This window comes from Haliaeetus albicilla, chromosome Z (genome assembly GCF_947461875.1).
Source record: "Haliaeetus albicilla chromosome Z, bHalAlb1.1, whole genome shotgun sequence".
NCBI classification, from domain to species: domain Eukaryota; kingdom Metazoa; phylum Chordata; class Aves; order Accipitriformes; family Accipitridae; genus Haliaeetus; species Haliaeetus albicilla.
In genome coordinates, this window is record NC_091516.1 from 54,608,716 (window position 1) to 54,635,098 (window position 26,383).

At 39.9% G+C, this 26,383-nt stretch overlaps 1 protein-coding gene across 4 annotated transcripts in view; it reads right to left on the bottom strand.

The window, feature by feature from the left end:
* Positions 1–12,018: 12,018 nt before the first annotated feature.
* AP3S1 (adaptor related protein complex 3 subunit sigma 1) overlaps positions 12,019–26,383 on the bottom strand; it is a 46,627-nt gene continuing 32,262 nt past the window's right edge. For 3 of the 4 annotated variants that reach the window (XM_069776020.1, XM_069776022.1, XM_069776018.1), the window contains one exon: positions 23,041–24,350. Coding sequence is in view for 3 of the 4 variants with exons in the window: in XM_069776022.1 (XP_069632123.1) it covers positions 24,222–24,350 (129 nt within the window). In the remaining variant the exon portion in view is untranslated. Of the gene's footprint in view, positions 12,492–23,040; positions 24,351–26,383 lie in introns of those variants that run through there. The other variant, XM_069776019.1, reaches the window with a different exon arrangement.

The window sequence follows — 26,383 nt, forward strand, 5'->3', positions numbered from 1 at the left end:
ACTTGCCAGCGCAATGCCCATTTACAAGAAGGATCAGAGGGAGGATCCACGGAACTACAGGCCTTTCAGCCTGACCTTGGTACCAGGGAACATTATGGAGTGGTTCATCTTGAGTGCACTCATATGGTATGTGCAGGGGATCAGGCCCAGCCAGCATGGGTTCATGAAAGGCAGGTCCTGCTTGACCAACTTGATCTCCTTCTATGACCAGGTGACTTGCTTAGTGGATGAGGGAAAGGCTGTGGATGTTGTCTACCTGGACTTTAGTAAAGCCTTTGACAACATTTCCCAGTGTTTTCCTGGAGAAAATGTCTGCTCATGGCTTGGACGGGTGTACTCTTCACTACATAAAAACTGGCTGGATGGCTGGGCCCAAAGAGTAGTGGTGAACAGAGTTAAATCCAGTTGGCGGCCAGTCACAAGTGGTGTTCCCCAGGGCTCAGTACTGGGGCCAGTTCTGTTTAATGTCTCTGTCAATGGTCTGGACAAGGGGATCGAATGTACCCTCAGTAAGTTTGCAGCTAACACCAAGTTGGGAGGGAGGGTTGATCTGCTCGAGAGTAGGAAGGCTCTACAGAGGGATCTGGACAGGCTGGATCTATGGGCCAAGGCCAACTGTATGAGATTCAACAAGGCTCAGTGCTGGGTCCTACTCTTGGGTCACGACAACCCCATGCAATGCTACAGGCTTGGGGAAGAGTGGCTGGAAAGCTGCCCAGCAGAGAAAGACCTGGGGGTGCTGGTTGACAGCCGGCTGAATATGAGCCAGCAGTGTGCCCAGGTGGCCAAGAAGGCCAATGGCATCCTGGCCTGTATCAGAAATAGTGTGGCCAGCAGGAGCAGGGAGGTGATCGTCCCCCTTGTACTGGGCACTGGTGAGGCCACACCTCGAGTGCTGTGTTCAGTTTGGGGCCCCTCACTCCAGGAAAGACATTGAGGTGCTGGGGCGTGTCCAGAGAAGGGCAACCAAGCTGGTGAGGGGCCTGGAGCAGAAGTCTTATGAGGAACGGCTGAGAGAGCTGGGGTTGTTTAGCCTGGAGAAGAGGAGGCTGAGGGGAGACCTTATTGCTCTCTACAACTGCCTGAAAGGAGGCTGTATCGAGGTGGGTGTTGGTCTCTTCTCCCAAGTAACAAGCAATAGGATGAGAGGAAATGGCCCCAGGTTGTGGCAGGGGAGGTTTAGATTGGATATTAGGAAAAATTTCTTTACCGAAAGGGTTGTCAGGCATTGGAACAGGCTGCCCAGGGAAGTGGTTGAGTCACTATCCCTGGAGGTATTCAAAAAGTGTGTAGACAAGGCACTTCAGGACATGGTTTAGTGGGCATGGTTGATGGTTGGACTAAATGATCTTACAGGTCTTTTCCAACCTAAATGATTCTATGATTCCTTCACTCACGTAATAGATACTTCAGTTGCATAAACATATTTTATTGTATCATACAATGACAATCCAGGATTGCTTCAAATATCTTAATGGTTCTTTATTGTGGGTAGTATGCAGCAGAAATAATGAAGCTTGGAGTGCATCCCAAGAATTATCTCAGTACTCTCCCCAAATTCATTGTGTCATCCCTAAACAAAGTGGTGTGATCATAATAGGCAAGAATTAAAGACTTCACCATGGGGAATGGTGACTTAATTTTAACATAATGACTGCTCTTCTGAAACTGCAACCAAGCTGACTTTTGCCCAACAACTGTGTTTATTGTTGTTGCTATCTCTGTTGTCATGCTGTATCCCTTACTACCATCAGAGTGGTTTGTATCAGGTAGGTTCCCCACTACCGCAGCAACTCACAGCTCAGTGGACCAGTTGCTACCACAGCACAGGGAAGACAGGGCCAAGCTTAAAGTCCATCTAGGAGACATCTTCCACTTGCACAGCCATTAGTTTTCCTTGCATGAATTCTCATTAGAGTGTTGCTTATATACCCAGTACTGAAAAGCAACTCAAAATCTTTATCATTCATAAATGTTAGATATCCAGCAGTTGTGAAATACTGATACTCACCAGCAGCCTGAAGCAACCAGCGGGACTCAGGAACCAATGAGAGTCTATTGCCTCATCTACCATTAAACCTGCCACAAAACCAGTATCTAATCACTCACAAATGCCTCACATGCAGAAATCTGAGGGTAACCGGCGTGGTTGGTACAGTGGTTTGTCACACCAACACTTGCCATTGCCATGACTGTTGTGCCAAACAAAGGTCCTTTCCTGAAATTAGCAGAAGGGGAAAGAGGTACTGTGGTGGCAACTGAGTGACAAATTTGGAATTGGAGAGAAGTATGGGATGAAGGAATTGCAAAGTATTAATTTTATAGGTAAAAGGAGGGTTTCCTGTATCTCTAAACAGGGAATGTCATAGATATTGCCAACTGAGAGAGAAAAAAATTTCTGAGAACCGCTTTTTAAAAGTTTAGCATTGCACTGCTCTAGGTATATATCCATTATTACTTTTCTGCTGGCTGATCCTGAAATAGATCTCAGGATACCTTTACAAAATGCCACATCTTTTGCACACACTTGATTATTTAAAAGAAAAACATTGAATGTGAACATACACAGCTGGTTACAGTCATTTAAAGAGTCTCTTATTCCATATTGTAAATACTGCTAGCAAAGCACTTTTGTTTGCAATTGCAAAAGAAAGAGGCAGACAAGCAGCAAGACAACATTTTTGGAATTTTTAACTTAAAACCAAGAATTCCAGGAATGGTCCAAACAATCAGAGAACTGGAACAATAGATATCCAACAGGAGGGGTTAAAAAAAAAAAAGAGAGAGGAAATTCTGAACATCTGCTTCACTTATTTACATGTTTTAATATAGGTAGAAAGATTGTTGCCTCAAAACCAAAAGAGAAATTAGTAAAGGTCTACTCTTACATCTTTTATGCTAAAAACTTTGTGCAAACACACTCCTTTTCTTTGTGGTTGCTTCCAAAAGTATCTTACCTTTTCTCTTTTGTGTAAAATTGATTACCACAACAAAATGACTGCAGTACCAGAAAATGCACACATAGAGCTAACTAAGCCTCCTATCATACAGAAAGGACCACCCCCTCCAATAGCCTCAGAAATCACATCTTGACCATGAAATCCACGGGGATCATGTGTTGAATTTCATTTCTTCATGAAATGAAGAAAAGTTGTGCAAGTGGAGAGCTTGCTAGGTTCCAGCAAAATAAGTAAGTACAAAATAGCTCAGTGATACAGGCTGTAAGTAGCAAAATAATACCAGGGGCTTGCATCTGTCGTGCTAATATGGCAGCTTTTTCTTCTTTTTTTTTTTTTAAATTTTTTTTTTATTCTATTGGTTTTTTGCTTACTCTTCAAGAGCCTCTCAAAACTGAGATGGCATGCTCAAGGTTGAATCCTTAGCTTTACTCTTGCCAACTGTAGACAGAAGTTCATAGGTACAGCTATTAGCACACCTACAAAGGCCAATCTTGCTACACAGCAGTGGTAGAATATGTGTCTATCTCCAGCAGCAAACAGAAAACTTTAATTTCAGTGAAAAATATGAAAATGACGCTTTGAGTTAATATGAAGTAAACCATTTCAAAAGTATAGGACTGTATACTTGCAAAGCTATTTTAATTTTTAAGTGTGTTTTAAATTGTTCACATTTTAATTTTATACAGTCATTTTCTTTGTATTCTCTTTTTTAATATGAATTATGAAACAGTGAACAATGAAATACCTGAATATAATTTCCTAACCTCCATAACTAATTTACTGAGTAAAATTTAATATACTTATTACTAAAATACCTACAGTAATTCTAATAACAGAAGTAATTATGAACAGATATAATACAATGATAACTTAAAAATATCTACCATAAAAATAAGGAATAAAAACATATCTGCAAAGCTCTAGGTTCGAAGTGAACCGTTTAAAGTTCAGACAAAACACTTCAACTGAAGTGAAATGAAAAATATGTAGAAATGCTGAAATTTTTCAGCAGTTGGATTTATTGCAGCATCCAGCTCTGTGCTTTCTGGGGATGTGATATATACAGGCAAGAATGCCACCATGTAACTTTTGGTATGTTTGCAAATCTTTATCTCTGTGGTATCAAGGAGGGTGCAATTTCATCTTTTGAGTTGCAACACTGGTTTTAAAGTTTCCCATCCTCTTTCAGTCTTGACTATTTTTTTATTCCTGCCCCCGTGCAGCTGTTCACCCCCTCCCGTGCTGAGCCAATGTTATGGTCTGTGAGAGCAATGGGAAAGAATATGAACCCCCCCCATCACCTTAAAGAGGAAATATAGAGAGAGGAAGAAGGGAAGCAATGATGAAGTGTTGATTGTGCCCTTTCCATTCATATTTAATGAATTATTTGCTTCTCTAAAGTCCATGTAAACATTGTCAATGCCTGTACAGTATCACTCTCTGAGTGACCACATGGCATGGTACTCTTCCCACTTAAAAACTAGACATCTGTGGGCTGACAAGCCAGAGTGAACCCTGGGTTAGCATAACAAAACTGAACTCTTATCAGGAATATTAGGATGAGGCCAAATTAGTGCAAGTGATATGACTTTTCCTTCTAAACTTCGTGTTTAGACTCTGTTGAATTAACGAATTAATGACTTGCACGCGGGTTACACCCACTTCTTCTAGGCAGCATTGGCTGAAGAAGACACTTGTCAGTTACAATAATGTTAAAATAAAGCATTCTCAGAGGAGCAGATGGAAAAGGAACCAACTCACCTTTTTCTCAGCCACATCAGTATTGATATTTCTCCTGAGCCCAGAAAAGTCAAGAAAAAATACCATCCTCCACCTTTGAGGTCTTTGAGTGGGAAGCACTGTTGGAATCCCACATAAATTATCCTTGATTCTTAACTTACTGTATGCTGTTACAAAGTCTATAATGAATACTTCATGTCAATGAGGCTTATATAGTCCTAAGATTTCTAAGGCAAAGGTAATAAGCTGAAAAAGCATTTTACAGAATCTTTCTTGACTGAAGAAACAGGGTGTAATGGATGGGTGTTTATTTTTCAGTTGAAGTCACTGTGAGATAAAAGACTTTATCCCGATGCAGATATAACAGAGAATGTAAATGTAAACCATCTGCCTGTGAAAAAAATGTAAAGGATTTATGGAATGATTGGGAGGACTTCTGCACAATGTATAGGCCATAGCAAGCTTTTGCTTTTGATCAAGAGACAGGATATGCTGAAACAGCCACAGACCCTTTGCCAGCACATGGTAAGAAAAACACAGGAGTCAGTGGAGACACAATTCTGACTTTACCATGTGTTTGGAGACACATGGTCCCAGACCTAGCATTTTACCACTTTAGCATTTATCATCTTAGGCTGTTTAACAGAGAGTACTTTACCCTAGTCTTAGTTATACTTAAATAAACCATCTGCATGCCCAAACTTCTCACAAAGATTTTACAGCATATACTGCCATAGGAGCATCAGAAGGGGGACCACCATTTGTCTCGCTACGTATTTACTTGGTATTGCTTAAAATGGACATCACAAGACAGATGTAAGATTCAGAAAAGCACCTAAAAATTGCTCTGGTAAAACGGCTGATGTAATCATCAGATTCATTCATTTGTAATACCAGGAAAGACAAGAGGTCCCTTTGAGTTCAGTGATCCTACAGTTAATTCATCTGGATTTGATAGGTGAGAGTAAGACTGTGGTCAGAGGCAGCAGGAGGTTTTGCAGACAGGAAATCACGGGAGTAGAGCTTTGGAGAGAAAACTTAGTCCAAGATTTACGTTCTGTTATTGTTACTCAGTAACCAATCAAGCCAAACCCCGCAAAACATGGCTAAGCTATACAGTTATATGGCACACTGTATTTCACAGGCCAGCAACTCTTTTCTGTGCTCTGGGGTCATGGAAAAGCAGAGATACTGTTCTGAAGGTGTATTGGCATGCTCCAGGTCTTATAAAAAACTGAGGAGCAGCACAGGGTTGTTGTCCTGAATTACCCTGTCATGCTTTCTATACTGTATCTGTCTCCTTATATCCTCTCAGGAGCCCCTTTTCATTTCCACCTTTTCTTGCAGCTTACCTGCCTCACCCTTGCACTTTTTAATGGTTTGCTAAGGCTGAATCTTCCCAAGACTGGAGACAAGAGGCAGGAGACACTCTGGCACAACCAGGCAGCACAGATCCTCAGACTGATGGGCAATTTGGCAATCTGTCACATACAAATGACAAAACCTAGGAGGAGACCTTATAAAGGAATAATGTCATGTGTTATGGTAAAATCTATCCAGTTCTGAAGAGCATCTTATGACACAGACAGAGCAAGCTGCTGCCCCTCTCCAGGCAAGTAAGTCAAGGTAATAATGAGTAGAGGCAACAAATACTACAGGCTATTGAAATGGTACAATGGACATGGATGGTCCATTCATTTGCCAAACAGAAAGTATTTGGTACAAAAGGAAAGAGAAGGGCAGAAAATAGAGGGTTTGAGCATTAGAAAAAGTGATCAGAATTTTTCAACTGTACAGAGTAGTGGATTTTGCTGTAGTCTTATTCAGAGAATGAATTGAATATCTTAGTTGAAATAGATACTTAATTCTCTCCACAATAAATAGGTAGATGATAGATAGATACTTAATTCTCTGTAATTTTGAACTCCTCTGATGGCAAAGGCCTGTCAGTTAAGTAACTTTGTCATAAACAAGTGACTGAAGCAGAAACACATTTTATCTGTAACTGCTGTAACAGCAATTATTAAAAGTTATTCTGTGAGCTGTAACAAATGCATATATAACTTTGGATTTTTCAAGTTAGTTACTTTTATGTTTCCATTTCGTGGTCTTTACTTGTACTGAATAGCTTATACTTTTGATCCAGTTAAAATAGCCACTTTTTAAAGCATACATTATTGTTTCTTGAGACTTGAATATAATTGCCCTAGCCACATGAAGAAAGGTCTCCCAATGTAATCAACATGAAAGACCTCTTGAGAGTGACCAGATTACATCACTTACAGTGATGTGGATTATATAAAACATAGGAGTAAAATTTTACCAAGAAATAGTAGAAAGGACTGCAAATAAACCATTTTCTCATATGAAGATCCATAGCAAAAATTACAGAGAACGGGAGGAAATAAATTCATACAAGAAGAATCAGGATTAGTATTCATGTAAGGGTTAAAGCAGTCTTCTCCTTTTCCTCTGTAGATGAAGATCTCATGATAATAGCATACACAGTGTGGTTATGACATCACAACCCCCATAAACACAATCTATTAGAATTTTTTTTGAAAGACTGCATATACCAATGTTTATTTATTAGAATACAGTTGGCATGACTGGGTGCTGGAAAACAAATAAAACTTTCCAAACACTAAATACATTTATCCAATCCTAAATAATAACTCATCCGGGAAGTCAGAGATAGTTTTGGTTACTCTGTTAAAGAGGGCAAAAACTTCAAGAAAAGGATCTGTAGAGCCTGAATTTTATTCTTTATACATCACGTAGTTAAGACTAAGGAACTAAGAGCAGACACTAATTCCATTTACTAATTTACAGATGAACCCGCCAGCTCAATGGCATGAGAGGGCAGCCTGTTGGCTTTTATGCTAAACTTCCTACCCATTGAATTACCCAACTCTAGTAGATTACTCATTTTTTTATTGTATTGGTTTTGTGTGGCAAGGCTTTGGTAGTTGCGGGGGGGGGGTTTACAGGGGTGGCTTCTGTAAGAAGCTGCTGGAAGCTTCCCCTGTGTTCAAGAGAGAGCCCATACCAGCCGGCTCTAAGACGGACCCGCTGCTGGCCAAGGCCGAGCCAATCAGTGATAGTGCTAACGCCTCTGTGATAACATTTTTAAGAAGGAAAAAAAGTTGGGATGGGGAGAAACAGCCGCCGGAGAGAGGAGTGAGAACATGTAAGAGAAACAACCCTGCAGACCCCCAGGTCAGTGCAGAAGGAGAGGGAGGAGATGCTCCAGGCACTGGAGCAGAGATTCCCCTGCAGCCCGTGGGGAAGACCATGGTGAGGCAGGCTGTCCCCCTGCAGCCCAGGGAGGTCCACAGTGGAGCAGATCTCCACCTGCAGCCTGTGGAGGACCCCACGCTGGAGCAGGTGGGTTCCCAAAGGAGGCTGTGACCCTGTGGGAAGCCCACGCTGGAGCAGGCTCCTGGCAGGACCTGCGGATCTGTGGAGAGAGGAGCCCACGGAGCAGGTTTTCTGGCAGGACTTGTGACCCCATGGGAGACCCACGCTGGAGCAGTGTGCTCCTGAAGGACTGCATGCCGTGGAAAGGACCCACGCTGGAGCAGTTCATGAAGAACTGCAGCCCGTGGGAAGGACCCACGTTGGAGAAGTTCATGGAGGACTGTGTCCCGTGGGTGGGACCCCACACTGGAGCAGGGGAAGAGCGTGATGAGCCCTCCCCCTGAGGAGGATGAAGCGGCAGAAAATAACGTGTGATGACCGTAAACCCCATCCCCATCCCCCTGTGCCGCTGGGGGGGGTTGGTAGAGAAATCCAGGAGTGAAGTTGTGCCTGGGAAGAAGGGAGGGGTGGAGGGAAGGTGTTCTGAGATTTGGTTTTATTTCTCATTACCTTACTCTGGTTGATTTGTAATAAATTGAGTTAATTTTCCCCAAGTCTGAGTCTGTTTTGCCTGTGACGGTAATTGGTGTGTGATCTCTCCTGTCCTTATCTCAACCCGCAAGCTCTTTGTTATATTTTTTCTCTCCCTGTCCAGCTGAGGAGGGGGAGTGATAGAGCAGCTTTGGTGGGCACCTGGCATCCAGCCACATTTATTTATCTGGTTTTCTATACTACAATCATTACATGCCATGTGAGTGTCTCAAATAGCATATGCTATGCCTATCAATGCTAAATGGCAGATATTCTTACTAGTATTACCAGCATACCTGTCCAATTCAGTCTTTCCTTCTTCTCACTTTTGAACCTGTTGATCCATTTCAGCCTGTGTGGCAAAACTAGACATCTCAAAGATATTTAATGACGCAGATGTTACATGTCTATATAGAGAGAAAACAAAATCCAGTACTCTTTCTGAGGGCAAAACTGGGGAAACAGCTATTCCCTGTTGCCTTTGGCATGCAGTGGCAGGCCACTTATCCCATGTGCAGTGGCTGACCCCCCAGCATATGGCACTGCCTAGCTCATTAGCTCATTCCTAACTCTAGCTTGTGTTTCTCCCCTTACCTCAGAAACACAGGGCAGGGAAAAAATAGACAAGAACATGGAGGCAAGTGCTGAACAGGAAACACTGCTAGCACAGGAAGATCTCAAATTACTGGGATGAATATCTCTTGGGAAACTGGAAGGGAAACTGGCTTATTGCAGGGAGAGGTGTTGGGTGACAGAGCATACAGATTTAAAGGAAATAGGGCGTCATTAGTTCTGCTGCTCGTGGAATAACTTGTCCTCCGTTATGGTTTACTTACCATGTTTCAGCAAGCATATGGAACATAACTATTCCAATAGCATCTTCTGAACTTGGCAAATATTTAGGAGCTGCATTCTAATATGTGTTCTCTTTTTCTAGTTGTTATGCATTAGATGAAGGTGTCATGGGCTACTGCTGCTCAAAAGTAATGCTTGGCTAAAACTGTCCGGATAGAAGGGGTGGTCATTCCAATTCCAGGAGACAACGCACATGTACAGCTATGTGGAAAGGAGGAGACAAATACATTTACAGGTTCCAAATAAGGAAGGCTTCAACTGGAAAAATGTCCCTGTTGCAACACATAACTGTCTCTCCACCCTTAAAAAACCTCAGACAGATAATTTCTCCCTTTTGCAGTCATTCGTTTACCTCTATTTAACAGGAAATATGAGACTATCATGCAGCTGTCCGCATTCCCCTTGCAGCTGGAATAAATTGTTTTAGATTTATTCAGATTAATGTAGTACAGCTTTACCCTTCTCAAAATCCCATGTACCCATTTGACACTCCAACCAACCTGTGTTTTGTTTGCCTTCACAACTGCCGATCAGCTTGGCAATGGACCAAATCCCAAGTCAGGATGCTCTAGTGCTTAGTGAACCCCGAAAAGCACCAGGTCAGTGGGAGCTTCAGGGTATGCAGCACCTTCCAGAATCACCTGTTTTGATGTCATGCATGTTGGCACCTTGTCATTGAGTGGTTAACAAGGGTACACTTGAGCACATGATATGCTCAGAAAGACACATCCTACCGGATATCGGTTGTTGGGCTTTTTCCAACACTCAACCTTCGTTTCTCTCCTCAGCACCTCTAGAGATTGTCTTCCCATGCGTTACCCTGCTTTGGTGGACAGACTCTCAGAAGCCTAGCTCTCCGAACCCACTGGAGAGGACGCTGGGCTCTGAAATCTAGGCAGCAGGAAGGCACTCCAATCCTTTTTTCTTGTTTTAAATCTTGTTCAACATTTTGGTTTTTTCTGGACTCTGGAAGCCAATTCACATAAGTAGGTAGACAGAGACCTGCAATTCCTTATATTAAGGCAGAGCCTCTTGTTAGTACATTCATCTACAGCTGGGCAGATTATAGGCAGGGATTTTTTCTGTGTGAAGAGAGAACTTTAATTTAGATTACTTCTCTGAGGACTTTACTATCTGGAAACAGAAACTGCTACTTAGAAAAAACGAACACCAAAAGCAGAGGCTCAAAGATACTTTATGAACCTAGGCTTCTGGCAATAGTAGTTAGTTGTTCAAATGCCTTTTAAACATCGCCCCACGGACCTTCCTGTCTTTGCACACACAGCCATATTTTGAACCACTTAGGAATGTTATAATTTGTTTGATATGGCCTGTGGTTTCACAATGATGCTGAGCTTGTCATTGAGGTTACCCTGGAGAGACAGACAGATTTGTTTAGATCATTCTTTGCCAGTCTTTGCTAATCTTTGCACTCTTTAGAGGAGTTTGTGCAAATTGTGACATCTAAGACGCTTCCAGAATTACAGAAGTCCCAAAAGAATACAAAAGAGTACAAAAATGAATGGAGCAACACTGGCATATTTGATCACAGGGTTCAGCCCCCCCATCCTACTTTCAAGACACTTTATGAAACTTGCACAACCCCTTAGTCCAGCTAAATAAATACTCAGTTAAATAAAGCTGGTCTAGCTTCACAGCAAAATCTAGCTTTCAGTTTCCATTGTTCCTGTCACAATGCTACGCACTGAGGTGCAAGGATGTTAAGGAAGCTTGTTTGATCAGTACTGCTTAGTATCAGAAATTTGCAGGTTTGTTGGTTTCCTTCCCAAAGCGCAGCTATACAGACTCATGGCTCCCATTGAGTCTGTGTGGAATCCTGAATGGTTGGCACTGCTGAAAATTTCAACTCTGTATTTTGTTAAAACTAGCATGATTTTTTCGAAACCTACATTCTTTATGGTCAGTGCTCTGGATTTCCTGATCCCACTATTTCCTGGTACCAAAGACTAAGGAAGAAAATCTGCAGATGGTATAACCTGGCTTGTAACCTCTCCCTACAACCTTCATAACCTATATTAAGTTGGAGGGATATGAAGAATGATGTAAAGATATAATGTTTTATATATACAAATAATGGTAACCATAAACAAAGACACCTTTCTCCCTGTATGACATTAACTGCCACTTGAAATTAAGAATCTTCTCTATCTTTTGAAAAAATCAGATTTTTGCTATTGCATTATACAGAAAATAAAAATGCTCCACTTGTATTAGTTTGAAATGTTACATACTGAAACAATAATTTTTATAGTGGTTTTAATACAAGATAGATTGATGTATTGGATGTTGTATGTTTTCAAATGGAGAAAAAACATGCAAAATAAGTGAAGGTCAAATTTCTTGTGGTTAAACCCATGAAGTAAATAAAGAACATATTTTGTTTGTTTGGATCTTGGGGGAAGAAACTGCTTTTATGGTGGAGTAGTGTATTACACTAAAGCAAGCACTGTAATGTATTGCATTTCAAAATCACGTATTTATAAGATAAGGAATGTACTGACATCCAACATAATCAGTCTCAGTAACAAAACCTTGAAGCAATTCTGAAAAGTGAAAACTTGAAAAAATGTACCTTTATTTTCTAAATGATAACATATAAAGGAGGAAAAAAACCTGCACTGAATGTTGGCATAAACCTTCTTATTACTAGGACCTAATAGTGAAAATTTGTTTATCGTACATGACTTTCTTACATGAGTCTAATTCAGACTGATCATTCAAAATGGCTACATTTGAAACTTCCTGTCTTGCTGAACCCCACTAACCTCCTCATGATCCAGGTCTTAATGATGCAGTATTTTACCTTAATTCCCATACTTGCGTTTCACTCGGAAAATTGTACATCACCTTTATTGAATATGACTTGACAGGTATTTTGTAAGTTTTGCTAGTAAAATTTAAAAATGTGGTAACTTAAGACAACTACAGTTCAGAAGTGGTTAGGAGGAGTGTCTGGAAACTTTTTAAATTTTGAAAATTGTTCCTGTTCCATTCAGGGAGAAAACCAAGATCCTTCAAGATTTCCTGCAAAGAAACAGAGAATGAGAAGCTCAGAGTAGAGAATAACATTTTGTTATTAGAACTACTATTTGACTGGAGAGCATCAGCAGTCCATGCAGTGATACTGCTTTGGGAGCTCCTTTGGTTTGAAGCAAAAATTGCATGTAGTGAACACCCTCAGCAAAAATTCCTATCAACTTTGATTCACTCATTAACACCTGTGGTCACACCTAATCACCATTTTCCAAACCCCTTATTTTGCAAAATTCCTAACCTGCTGAATTGATCTCTCTCTCCCAAGATAAACAAGCTGCTCTGTATTGATTTATGAAGGGTTGCATTTGGGAATTACTATGTGGTAGGGAATTACGACATTTCTAAATTAACAGTGGTGTTGAGTATGAAAATGCTAGCCTCTGTGATCCACAGGAACACAAGATGAATCTCAATATTCCTAAAGGAGGAGTGAGTTAAGCTCATTAGTTTTATGAATACAAATAAACACAGTGTGTTTCTAATCATATCAGTGAGTCACAGTAGAGTGCGAATTAATAGGATACTTTTGCGTGCCTGAAGTCTGTCAACCTTTTCAAAAAACAGTGTGCTTGCCCCTCTTCCTTTCCCCAAGCACAGCTGATCACTAAGCAGCATTAAGTCCATCATCACAGCCAGGACAGTTTAGGTCACAGTCCTTAATCTCCTTTATATGGGGACATTTATACTGTCACTACATAAGCGCTACACAAAAAAGTACCACAGCCTCTTTGCTAGTTGTGCCAAGTGGTATGAGTGCTGTGTGTGGTGGAGCTTAAGAAGTGTAACACTACATAAGCAGATCTGAAAACATCCCAGTCACACCTACTCAGACCATCTCAAGCTCAAAAACATTTGAAAACCTACTTTTCAGGGCTATCCTCATAATAAAAGGGACAGAAAAGAGAACAGATTTAAACAGAACACAAAGTTCAAAATGGATTCAAGTATGATGGTCTTCACAACCTCTTATGGATCAACATTTTGCAGGCTATTACTTCTTCATTAGGGGCATATGATTTTTCAGATTAGACGTGCATTTTACACAGCTACAACTCTAACTTCCTGATTGCTTAACTTCTGTAAGATTCTGTTCATTAAGAAAATACAGGAAAGAGAACAGAGGTTACCTAAATTGGAAGTTTTGTGTGCGTATCTGTTTTTTGGGGGCTGAGTTGTTTTAAACTGCAGAGACACCATGATAAATTTAGTTTAATTATGACAGTTGTGATTATTCCTCAGTCGCCACATAATGGTAGAACATGTCTACGCTGCACGGTCATCTCAGCAAAACTCTCATGCAAGTACAGCTATGGTTTATTCAGCTTGGACAAAGCACTTTTTCGTGGTTAGAAAAAGAGTTTAGAGAAGTAGTAGGAAAAGAAATTATTGTAGTTTTATCTATCTATCTACCTATCTATCTATCTATCTAATCTCCCTCCTGAGCCCACTCCAGCACATAAGCTTAGAAATTTCACAAGTTAACGAATTTCCAGTAGATCTCTGATCCCGTTTTCCTCCATAAGGATCAGCAATAACCCCCAGATCCCATCCTTGATTCACATTCTTCTTTCTGCTAGTCCCTCCACCCAAACAATTCCACAACCAGAAAGGCACATGCAATACCACTTAACTGTAAGTTTATACTAAAACAATGCCCTAATAAAAACAACACAACTTTTATGTATTCATTCCAAGACCAAGAAGTTTTATAGCTGTCATTTGGACCTGTATACTTTGGCAAATACACTAGCATAACTCATGCAAATTCTCTGGCATGGATAAAATTGATTTTATTCTGGAGCAATTACTGTGTTCACAGAATAAATGTGGGTTTGATATTAAGATTTCATTTATGGTAGAAAAGTCTGTCCACCTGGAGAAGACATTCCAGAGCAGTCTGAAGAGAAAATTGCCCCCATAGTCCTCCCCAGTGGCTTGATAGGATCCATAATTTTTATCCAGTTAAATGCTTCTGCAGCAAAGTCACAGCCCTTCCTGATTTTCTCATCGGGCAGTCCTCCAGCAAACTTCACCCTGTGCAGCAGTCTCCCAGTAGTGTCTTGATTCTTACTCTCCCACCCTACATTTGTGAGTCATCCTTCTGTTTTTTCTTCAGATATTTCTTCATATGGCCTCCATGTGCCTGTCCTCCTTCCCATGACTTTCTCCACCACCCCTCTCTCGAACTGTTTTTCCCTCACTGTCCTCAACTCCCATTCTCTCCTTGCCAAGAAACTCCCTTTTTCAGTTTCTACTCCCATCCCAAAGTTTTCTATTTCTTTCTTTTGAGTCCATTAAATTAATGGATTTTGTCAAAAACAGATTCTTGCCTGATTGCAAGCAAGGAAGCAATATGGCCCCTCAAGCAGAAAAACTGGCATTACTGTCGCCTCTCCAGCTAAAGTGGAGGTCTGCAGCTCCCTGTGTGTGCTGTGAGCCAGTGGATTAGAGGATCTGCCTAAATATGAAGCTGTGAACCCCAGCTGTCCATCAGACCTCCTATAAACAAATCCTCCACTGGAACTGCCTCCCCAAAACTCTCACCCGCTAAATCTTTACAAAGAATAAGATCTCTACAAAAACTCTGAAGGAGGGGATAGATTTTTTTTTTTTTATACTGAAACCCAGAAACTCTAGGGAGGGGAAATGCGAACAATTTTGTCAAGGCAAAGGAAACATATGGTATAATAATTAACTTGAGGACAACATAAAATCATATTATAATACATTTGCACTGGCCCTGTGCTGAAACTGTGTGCTGAACAGGTCTTTGTTTGCTCATTAGTCACTGAAACACCCAAACCTTCGGCACAATGTTTGAATGTAACAAAAAGACTAAATAAGTGGAAAGCCACTGGCAGCATACCTTCTGGTGATGGACTGTCTCTCTCTTCTTTACTGTTCTCCCTAACGTGAAACATCCTGGATTCAGCCTCCCTATTACTGTCCAGACACAGCTCTGTTTTTGCCATCCACCGTGGGGTGGGTCTGCAGCCTGAAGCCACAGCAGCACATCCTTGGCCCTCATAGGGCTCTGAGCATACTGGGGCTCCGCGCAGTCCCCATCTGAACTGGAAAGAAAAAGGAAGGAAGAGCAATTGCATGGCTGAACCACATGAAGCACACACACACACATACGCTGTGCATTGCAGGGCTCATCGGAGACTGCAGTTTGCTTAGCTCTTTTAATGAATTCCAGGCTTGGTGCAAATGGTGCCATCTCCAGCTGATGGAGATAAAATCCACAGGATCAACCTGGGAGAAAGTGTGTGCCTTCACTTTGAAAACTCACTTATAACCTTTCTCATCTCCATTAGCAATTCTAGCCCTTTCAAATGGTGCGATCTTTCCAACATATTTGAACTGCTATTTGGAATTTCATTGCTAAAAAATGATGAGGAAGGCCAGTGGGAACAACAAGGAGAGGCATTTGAAATTCCACAAGCGTGTCCTTCTAAGAACAGGTATGACTGCCACAGCGCCCATCAGTGAGTGGATGTTATACACCATTACAGTCAAACTCAGAGAGGAACACATAATAGCTGAATTGCTAAATACACCTCTAAAGTATGAAACAACCTGTTATTTTCACTGTTGTTTTTGATCAAGAGACTTTGCATTGCCTGTATGCTTTTAATTTTCAGTTGTTAGAAATCAAAATAATATCTAAAAACTTAAAAAACTGGATACCAAGCAAACTTAAGTGACTTTGGAATACTGTTCATCCTTTCGGTGGACAGGAGAGAAATCTTAAAAGGAAATACCACTTGAGAATCTGACTCTTGGCACTGAAATTAACATACACGCTGAAGAAATCCAACGCTCCTCCCCATTTAGGCTATCATTTACTTAATAGGTAGCACTGCTAGGAGGGTGCATGAGTGATGCATGAAGCATCAGAAAGTGCACAAACATGGTATAAGTAATTGCTTGTCTGCAAACTTTTAAGATTATGTAGCACTTACTAAGAAACAGCAAGTTTTCTCTTTTCTCATATGCAAATCCATTTGCTTCCTTCTTGTGCCTTTCTCTTACTGCTTCCTCATCACTCATGCCAGCTTTAGAGAAATGTTTGTCATAAAAGTAAAATTAGACCAACCAGCAACTGTCAGAAAAAACACACATATTTTACAAGCAGTTTAAAGCTTGCTCCCTTTCTCTTTACCTGAAAAAGATCTTGTTTTGCAAAGGCTTGTCCCTTTTCCTATATATATCAGTTAACCTAATAAATTATTTCACAACTCTGTCATACTTTTATCCCTGGGTTATAAAATAACCTGTTTAGTTCCTTCTTTTATAACCTTCCTTATCCTTTATTTTCCTTCTGGCTTTTATTTTGGGCAGCATTCTTTTTAAGCTGCTCTGCAAACTACCAGTATCTCTTCACCCAAGCCCTCTCCTGAATATTTCCCTCCTGGGAAACCTAAGTGAGATTTAGCAGGAAGCCCTTCATCATACATACTTATGAAAGAATGAATTTACAGTAACAACTTCATGCATGATGCAAAGCCCTATTGTGTTTGTACCTTTCCACCTTCTCTTCCTTCATCCTACTACCTGTCTTACTATTTTCTTGGTTTTGGCTGGGCTAAAGTTAATTTTCTTCACAGTAGCTCATATGGTGCTATGTTTCAGATTTATGACCAAAACAGTGTAGGTAGCACACCATGTTTCAGCTATGGCTGAGCACTGCTTACACAACATCAGGGCCTTTTCTCACACTGTGCCTTCAGCAAGCAGGCTGGGGGTGCACAAGAAGCTGGGAGGGGACACAGCCAGGACAGCTGTAATTTGGTTGTGCTGATCCACAATGCTTGGATATGAGTGTTTTAGTAAACTGCAATCTAACTTAAACTAAGAAGATACTAGAGTGGCATTTAATGACTTAAATGGGCTGTAACAGATTCGTAAGAACCGAAATTTCCGTGGCCACAGGGTCTCATTTAATGGGCTGACACTTCTAAGCTTTTGCAATCTGTTGCAATGATGCCAGGAGGAAAAGGATGAGTGCTAACTACTTCTTACCTTGCTACAGTGACTACTTCCTGGGTGACTTGAAATTGTAAAAGTTCTGGCTGTTCCTACCTGCTCTTGTTTTTTTCCTGAAGATCATCTGAGCGACAGCACCTCTTGCTGGAGAGCTGCAGTTCAGGCCTTTTGTGGAGCCTCATACCACCTAGGAGAACTGTAACACCTCATGAGGCTTCCTCAGACAACCAGTCCTATACTACAAACTCAAATGTTACCCTCTGGCAAGAGGCTCTCATGTTAACTTTCTCCCTCCTTCGCCTGCACCACGACTCCACCATGCAGGTCTATATAAGGGCTTGTCCCTAACATATCTGTCCTTAAGTGAGCAGGGGAAACCTGAACCAGGATGCAGATGCCTGTATTAACATATTTCTATATAGCAACATATTCTATATATCACCTGGGCAAACACAACTTGAATGAGTGCACAACACCTTGCAGAGGGACAGCAGCCAGAATATGCCCTGCTGGACTTTGCTGGAGGTATCTGTGATGATACCTGTCCTGAAAAGACACAAAAGAATGACAGACAGCCAGCCCTCCCTGGTGAAGCAGACTCTGCAACAGAGACGTAGGCAGGTGAGTCTATGACACACGAGATGCCAGGGTGTCTCAGGGAGGAACAGAACTATGAGTTCTGTCCTAGGGTGACCCAAACAATTTCTGACGTCAAAATGGCACCTCACCTGGGAACCGGATGGGTGTTTGAATCATGAAAGTTCTTTGCTGTCCTGACACACATTAGCACAACAAATTATTGTAAAGACTATTTGGAATGCAGAGTCCATTCCAGTTCTGCTTCTCTCTATGCACTTTTGCAGATTGGTCAAATTTGTTGGGATGGACCTTTGGTGGAGATGTGGGTGTGACTTAACATGGCTACACCAAAGGCAAAAGTTTCTTAGATGCATACAGAGTACTGATCATACAGGTATCCCACCATACACAATGGGTCATGCAGGTACCCTGCAAACATCTGAAGACAGCTTCTGAAATTCAACTTATGTCCCACAGCAACTCTGCTGGCTGAGTGCTGAAAATCGTACAAGAGGGTCCATGGATTGGACCATGAAAGCTGAAAGAAAACAGGGATACACTCATCCATCCAAAGCAGCTCACAGTCATCATTACAGGCCTGCTTTTAGCTTCAGCTGTGGTGACATGTTCAGAGACGATTCGGAGGGGGATTTGCTCCACTCCTGGTGCAGTCCTGTTGGCTGGCTGGACAGCAGAGCCAGCCCAGAAAGGGACATGTGGAGCCTGTGCGTGCTGCTGAGTGTCAGAAGAGCTAACCTGGGCAGAAAAGCAGTGGAATATGGCACAAGTGTGCCTGTCACTCTGCTTTTCAATATGGATGACGGATCGACTCAAATGCCTCTAGCACTCCAGCCACAGGCATATTCAGTCTGTGCAAAAAGGGGATGACTCAACCTCTGGTTCCTCCCTGGTCAGATCACACTGTCACAGCACTCCTAATGCACTACAAGGCGAAAACTTCTGCAGACAAGAAATGTGGCTGCTAAGCTGACATTGCAGTGTGACTACCTTTGCCCTTCCATGCATGGAACAGATGTAATAACATGACCTGAGCTCAGTAAGCATTTTAGGGTAAACACTGAACACCAAAAGGACAGATCATTTCCTTAACTGAAAAGAGGAAGAGTGATTTACAATTTGTTATGATAATCATAAAAGTAAGTAACGGAAGATTACCTTTTTGTGAAATTAACTGTTCACCTTTAGTCAGTTTTGGCAGTACCTGGCTCCTTTCCTTGCTCCTAGTAAAATCATGAGCACTGTGCAGAAGTTGAGAAATGTATTTTGTGCAAGACTTAGGGTCTGTTTTTCTTTAACAGCTATGAACAGACAATGATTTGATTTGTGACATTTTAATTTCCAGTTCCCTCAGTATTTTATGCCCTGCATATGCTGTAATTCACTACCAAGGGGCTTTATGACGTAACCCTTAGAACATTAGCAAGGTCCCATTCTGCTGTCAGCATAGGCCTAAATAAAACTCAGGACTAATTTTAGCTTTTATTGGAATGTGCTATTAGAAAGAAAAGGTCAAATGTGCTCACAGGAAGGCAGTGTCAGTTTGAGTTTCTGGCTTGAACCTGTTTCTCCCTTGCAACAAGGGACACTTTCCTCCACCCATTCCTGTCAAGAAGAATAAATCAGAGCAGCAACATCTGTTTAAGAGGAGGAATTCTGATACACTTGTAATGTTCTAAAATACTCCCTCTTCCCAAAATATATTCAAAACAGTGATTCACTATTCAGGGATGAGAGGTGAGTGCATTGACACAGTACTTGTACTGTCTGGGCTGTCAATACTGCAGACAGCATTCTCAGCTGATTCTAACATGAGATTCTTCTCTTTTAGTGAAAAAGAGTCAAAAGATTTTTTCAGCAGTACTCATTGCCCCTGCCCCAGTGGGAAAACTAGCTGGTCCGTTTCAAGCCTATGGAGGCAGCTGGGAATGCCCAGTCACTCTGTGGAACTTTTATCCTTTCTGCCCTTTCTCCACTTCTTTAGAAGAATCCATCTTGCAAGAAGGAAGAAAATAATCTGTCTGCTCCACATCGGCCTTCAGAGAAAGTCTTTGGCTCCTGAAAGGCATATGCTTCCAACACCTTTCTTCTCAATACTTGAGAGGGAGTCTCTACCCCAGAAAAGAATTTTTCTTCTCAAAGACAAAAAAAAAAAATTACTTGCCAGAACTAGCAGTTGCTCTCAGGGGCTAATCAGACCTAATCTTCTCCTCATTACCAAGTTTCACAATAAATATCTCTGAATTTGAAAGGCACAATTCATAGAGGGAGACAGAGTTTGGAGATAAGCAATCTGAACTGCCACTACACCCAAGCCTCAAACGTGCTTTCTGAGGGCACTTCACCCTGCATCCCCAGAATACAAATAAATGTGGAAAATACTTATCTTGTGGAATATTGAGACAAGTAACCACCTGTGATACAGGGACTTTCTGACAATAGATAAACAGGAGGTGTACGGAAATGCAGGAAAAAAAATTAGTTAAGATATCCTGGAGGCTTAATTACTAATTTGTATTATTAATGTTACAAAGTCTCCTTAAAGTTATCTCTGTGCATGATTTATCAAGGACTATCAAAAAGCAGTACAGATAATACTTACTACAGTTAAATTGCTATGATCACATGAAAAGGTTTCTCCCCAGAGAATTCCACTAGCAGAGAAACTGAACTGAATAGAAAAGAAAACCTAATGTGGGAAACCAACATAAGGTGTTGTCTCAGATACCGTAAGTACCAAACAGTCTCAGCTACTGTTTAATAATGTTTTATTTGCAGTTCTAAGAAATGCCCAGAATTAGGAAAAATGGCTTTCAGTGATTCATTTACACATGCTGGCATTATGATGAACATCACTTAAAAGGCAGGCCCTATGGAGGTAGAGTATTGCAAATTAGTTGCCTGGCTTCTGCAGCTGAAGGATGACCTCTTCTCCTTTTTAACAACAGCTAGCGCACAAGACTGATGTTATATATAAATATATGTACACATCGACATATATATGTTAAGGTGGGGGTTTTTGCAGTTACAAAAGCATTAAAAACATTTAAATTATATTCAGGAGTTTAATAATTTACAGCCCACAGCTTATTTTCATTTTAAATCCTAAGCAGTAGTTAAGAGGACACTGGTGAAATAGGAGAAAGAATTCAAAAGGCACATCATTCTCATGAAGGTGATGAATACAAGCAGATTGGCACTGTAGAAAACCTCTGAATGTCTGCAACACAAGGTAAGCCCTAGAAGGTCAAGAGTAAGAATACCATTTCTGTCACTTCTATCAATCAAGTACCCCATCTTCCTCTGACTGGTTTTAGTTTAAAGCCTGGCAGGGTCAAATAACATGGTAAGAGAATACTATCTCCCCAGGCAAACTAAAGACACTCCTCTGGCAAAGGGGTGGCAAATAGGTTCAGCTACCCTGAGGAAGCCCACATTGTCATACCATCTGTTTTTATTTAAGAAAAAAATACTACCATTCAGGCTTTCTGTACAGTACCTCTTCTGTGTGAGAGAGAATTTTGTTTTGAAAGGAGTACAATTTTACTGTGAAAGTCTGATGAAGAATTTCTTCCCATCCAAAGATTTTCTGAGTAAGGAAGCTCCAGTTTTTAGTCACAGCCTTGCATTAAATATTTGCTGACCAGTCAAAAACACAGAAGCTTCTTCAAAAGTCTGGTGTCTATGGAAGAGCTGTTCAGAGAATCTTTTCCAGCACAAGTCATGTTGTCAGGTAGGAAAACGGTAGTATAAACAATAGTAATGCAAAACACAAAACTTAAAAAAAAACCAACAAAACTTTAAAATAGTCATGTAATTTTTAAGAGCCAAGATCTAGGTTCACTGAAATTAATGAAAGTTTGGTTACTGACAGATAAGAGATGAGAAATTAATCTGAAATATGCTTCACATCAAGATGCATCTCAGACATATCTTCTCTAACGATTTGGAAAAATGTTCCATTCAAATAAACCCAGAAAAGATTTCTCTGCAAGGAATGAAAAATCTTTTAACTACATAAGCTTACAAATCTGAAAGAGAACTAGACGAAAAAAAGTGAGACAAAAATAGAGGAGCTGGAAGAATTTCTGAAATTGTGAGCTTCTTTCACAAATAGCCAGAGGAACTCTCTGTAGGTCAGAGTACCAAATGTTTCAAAATTTCCTATTTATCCCTCGGCAGCAGCACTAACTAAATCCTCACAGGAGGAACAATGCGGAAAATTTGCAACATCTTTACTTTGAATGTCACATGGTCTATGCATTAAGCAGAAAAACAAAAGTTGGCAAAGGCAGGTGAAATTATAACAGTTGCAGATTTGTACTAAGCTGTCTAACTTGGGAATACTAAAGAATACTCCATAAGGAAAAAAAATGCTGCACATTTCATTCTCTTTTCAGTGGAAATGAGAAAGCTGCAGTTTTCTACTTAAACCCTACCTGAAGTTTCCTGAAACCTTAAACAAAGAAAATTAATTTGGAAGAATAAATATTCTTTTCAAGAGGTATGGAGAGAACAATCCTGTTTTCAAAAGCATTTATAAAATAGTGTTACTTGATGGTTATTAAATGTAATATGAACAATATACATGAAGTTTCTTACCTCCCCCCTTAATAAATACATTAAAATTCCTTGGACTGTATCAGATTTTCTACTGCAAAAGTAATTTCTCTTTCTTTTTTTCTCTCTCAAATGGTCTCAAAAGGCACCACTGATAGTTACCATGGATGAAACAGAGAACGTGATGTGACTCAAAGTTTATCTTATGGGGTATGTCTTAACATTCAACTCAAAGGAAAAGAATGCTTGGTTTACATCAAAACCAAATTCCTGAAGTAATGCAGGACCTCTCAGACTAGCCCTGAAATGTGTTGTCCTTGATCCAGTATCACTGTATTTTCATATATAGTATTAACTGCATACTTGTTTGGAGAAGAAAACTTTACAGAAATTCTTAAATATCCCAATGATAGTTTTATTATTCATTTAAACAGACTTGTACATCACACAGCGCTTAAAAGCATGATTATAAAAAACAATCACTACCCCCCTTTATTTTTTTTAAATCACAAAAGAGTTTAAGAGCTGAGCAACTTACACAGAGGTGATAGCACTTAGATTTTCTGAGGTCTTGACAATACTAAGTATCTCATAAATCTAATTCTCAAAGTAGAGAATCACAAACGTCACCAGGCACAGAGGCCCTATTAAAGTATCCTCATTTATCTTTCCAGAGTGCCTTTCTTTATCACATTACTTGATACACTCACATTTACAATTCTGAGCTGCCCAACCTCCTCAGCCCATTCTGTACTTGTCACAACACACAGAAATTGCAGGGACCCTTTTTCCCAAAACAAAGTCAGACCATCAGGGAAAGTCTATCAGATTGTGTAAGTATGTTCTCAACACCAACATGTAAACAGAAGTCATTGGGTCTTCAGTAAAGGCAGTTTTTCCTTCTGAATAATAATGAACAGCTGTTGTGAGAAGTGTTAAAGAGCCAATATGTTCAACACAATATCCCCATGTAATTCCTTCAGAGATTAAACTACAACATTAATGCTTGCTACAACAGTATTTATATATAGTCAACTGGCTCCATGAATAGGAAATAACATGATTTATTGCAAAGAGTAGATTTCAGACAAACAGGTATTTAGAAGTCCGGTTTGTTATGATTTTATTTAAACAAAATAAGAGTTTAATGTTTTCATGCAACATTTGCACTGAAGTCTTAAATAATCATGACAAACAGCAGAAGTAGTTAAGGAATGCACTAATTATAGACCTTAGTGAATATACAAAAAACCTCAGCATTATAGGTTATACAAAGTAGATAACGTCTTTAATACCTTCCCAAAATACTGCAGCAGCCGAGACACAGTGATATGCCTTACAAGGGCATAGGAATGTAATTTAGAAATCACACCGGAACTACCCATTTCCTTTAATTTCACAAACAAGACAAAAGCAACATTCAACTCCACACACTGATTTTTCAACTTATGTCTATACAGTACCTTGAGTCTTATCCAAATAGTAAAAGTTAGACATGTCATTTATTTAGTAAACAATTATGCAGTAAATTTCTATTACATTTCTTCCTTGGTTTTACCTGGAGTAGCCATGTTATTTAAAAGAGGGCAGGTTTGGCACTTTTATACTGATGTCACCAATATTAATATTTCTTGGGATCTCTGGCAGATTCATATTCTTTACAGCTGAAACAGCCCGGGCTGGAGCTCCTGCTAAACCAGCCTGTATATAAAGTGAGGAAAAATGCAAGTCAGGCAAAGCTGATCACAAAAAGATTAACTAGCAATATACACAGACAACTAACTTTTCAAGTATTTCCATGGTTACACAATTAGAAAGACCAGATGGTAGTTGTGTTTGGAATGAAATGGGTTATTTGAAAATATTAAACCAGAAGGAGAAAACAGTTCACACATTCCTTTTTAATATGGTAAGACATGTAATGTCAACTTGATGGAAAAGTATGCAGGGAGGAATAGGAGGCTTATCCAAGCATGTGTAATGTATAGGTTATAAAACAATCTTGAGGTATTTGAAGTCCAATGTGCTGTCTTTGCCTCTTACCTATTCTAAAAGTTCACATGGTTCACAGTTGACTAACACTGGTTATAGGTTCAGAATATGTAACCTCAAAGTAACAAGCTACTGAATGTCAGTTGAACCATATTACTTATCTAAATGAATGCGTATTTAAAAAAGGTTTTTCAGGGTGGCTTAGCCTAAAATGAAAAGGATAAACACCTTGCATTTGTGGATGATAAAGAGCATGCAGAGAGATCATTTATATACACCAACTGGAGTAATCTGTTGTCCCACAGTATCTAATTATATGCTAACATATCTGTAGTCCCCAGGGCACACGGAACATTATATAATAACCTTGTTATGCAAAATTAAACATTGAAGTACTTATTTTGTATTAAAGACCTATTGTATGTAGTCTCTCTTCATTTAAAGTCAGAGCCTTTCTGTATAAATATGCAAGTTTTACGATATAGAAGTAAGTTCATCACTGACTTCCATTCAGTTCTGCCTTTTAGACAAAATAACTGCTGGGTTTACACACTAGGGCATATTACTGAAATGCTAACAAAGATGATTGACAGTTCAGAGATCAGAAGACATACAGAACCTGATCATTCCTTATTGCTTCTGAAGAATACCTCTTCAAAACCTTAGTATCACAAGGACTATTAAAAAAAGGCCAATAATTAAGTTATTACTGTATTTGATGCTGTGTAGAAAAGGTACTATTCATTTTAAGTACAGAAATTTTCTCCTAAAAGTTCAGACTCTATGTGTATTTAGAATTAGCAGTGTGGTTTTACTTCAGGCTTGCCACAAAACTTTAAAAATAATTTTTGTTCTTGCTGGGGAAAAAAACAAAAAGCCTAGAAGATTTTAAAAACAGAGCTCTTAATTGCAGAAAAAGACATTATATTCCAAATTCTGGGAATATGTAAAAAAATTAACTCTTTGATGTTTTAAAAGTAGGATTAAAAATACTCATAAAGAATAAAAACCACAAAGCGATTTTTCAGAACTACTACAGTTTTAGACTGTGGCATCTTATAGGCCCAGTAAAAAGGAGCATTCCACAAGAAACAAAGCAACATGCTAAGAACTGGTTAAACAAAAGACTAAACCTGTAGAAATGGAAGGTCTTTCATAATAAGAGTGTCAAAGACTGAAGAAACCAGTGCATTTGTAGATAAAATAATTCTGAGCAAGAAATACAGCAAAACAAAAGAAGAAAAAAGTCTGGAAAAATTTGTCACATTTGATTATTAAATAGTGTTGGTAGGTGACTACTGCCCAAAGCATAACCTTTTCAGATTCTTGATTTTCACTGAAATTCGTTGCAATTATAAATACTGAGGAGTACACCTGACTTTGTGGTGTCCACCTGCACTATTGTACAAAAGGAGACAGACACCTCATATACTTCTCAGATAACAACTCTACTTTTTGAAGGCTATCCAAAAAAATATTTTATCCCTTTTACTACTCTCTTATAAGAAATAAATGTAAGGTCAAATTAAAGTAAGATTTCCACTCGAAATCCTACCTGCTGTTCTCGCTTCAAAAACATAGCCCATAGTCAAAAACAATTAAAGTTTCCAATTTTGAACTAACTCTTTTATATCATGTGGAAATGCTACAGCATCATAAATTCCTAGATTTTAGTCACAGGAGGATTCCCAATACCAGGAACAGAGACCAGAAAGCCATGAGTCATCTGTTATAACATCCCC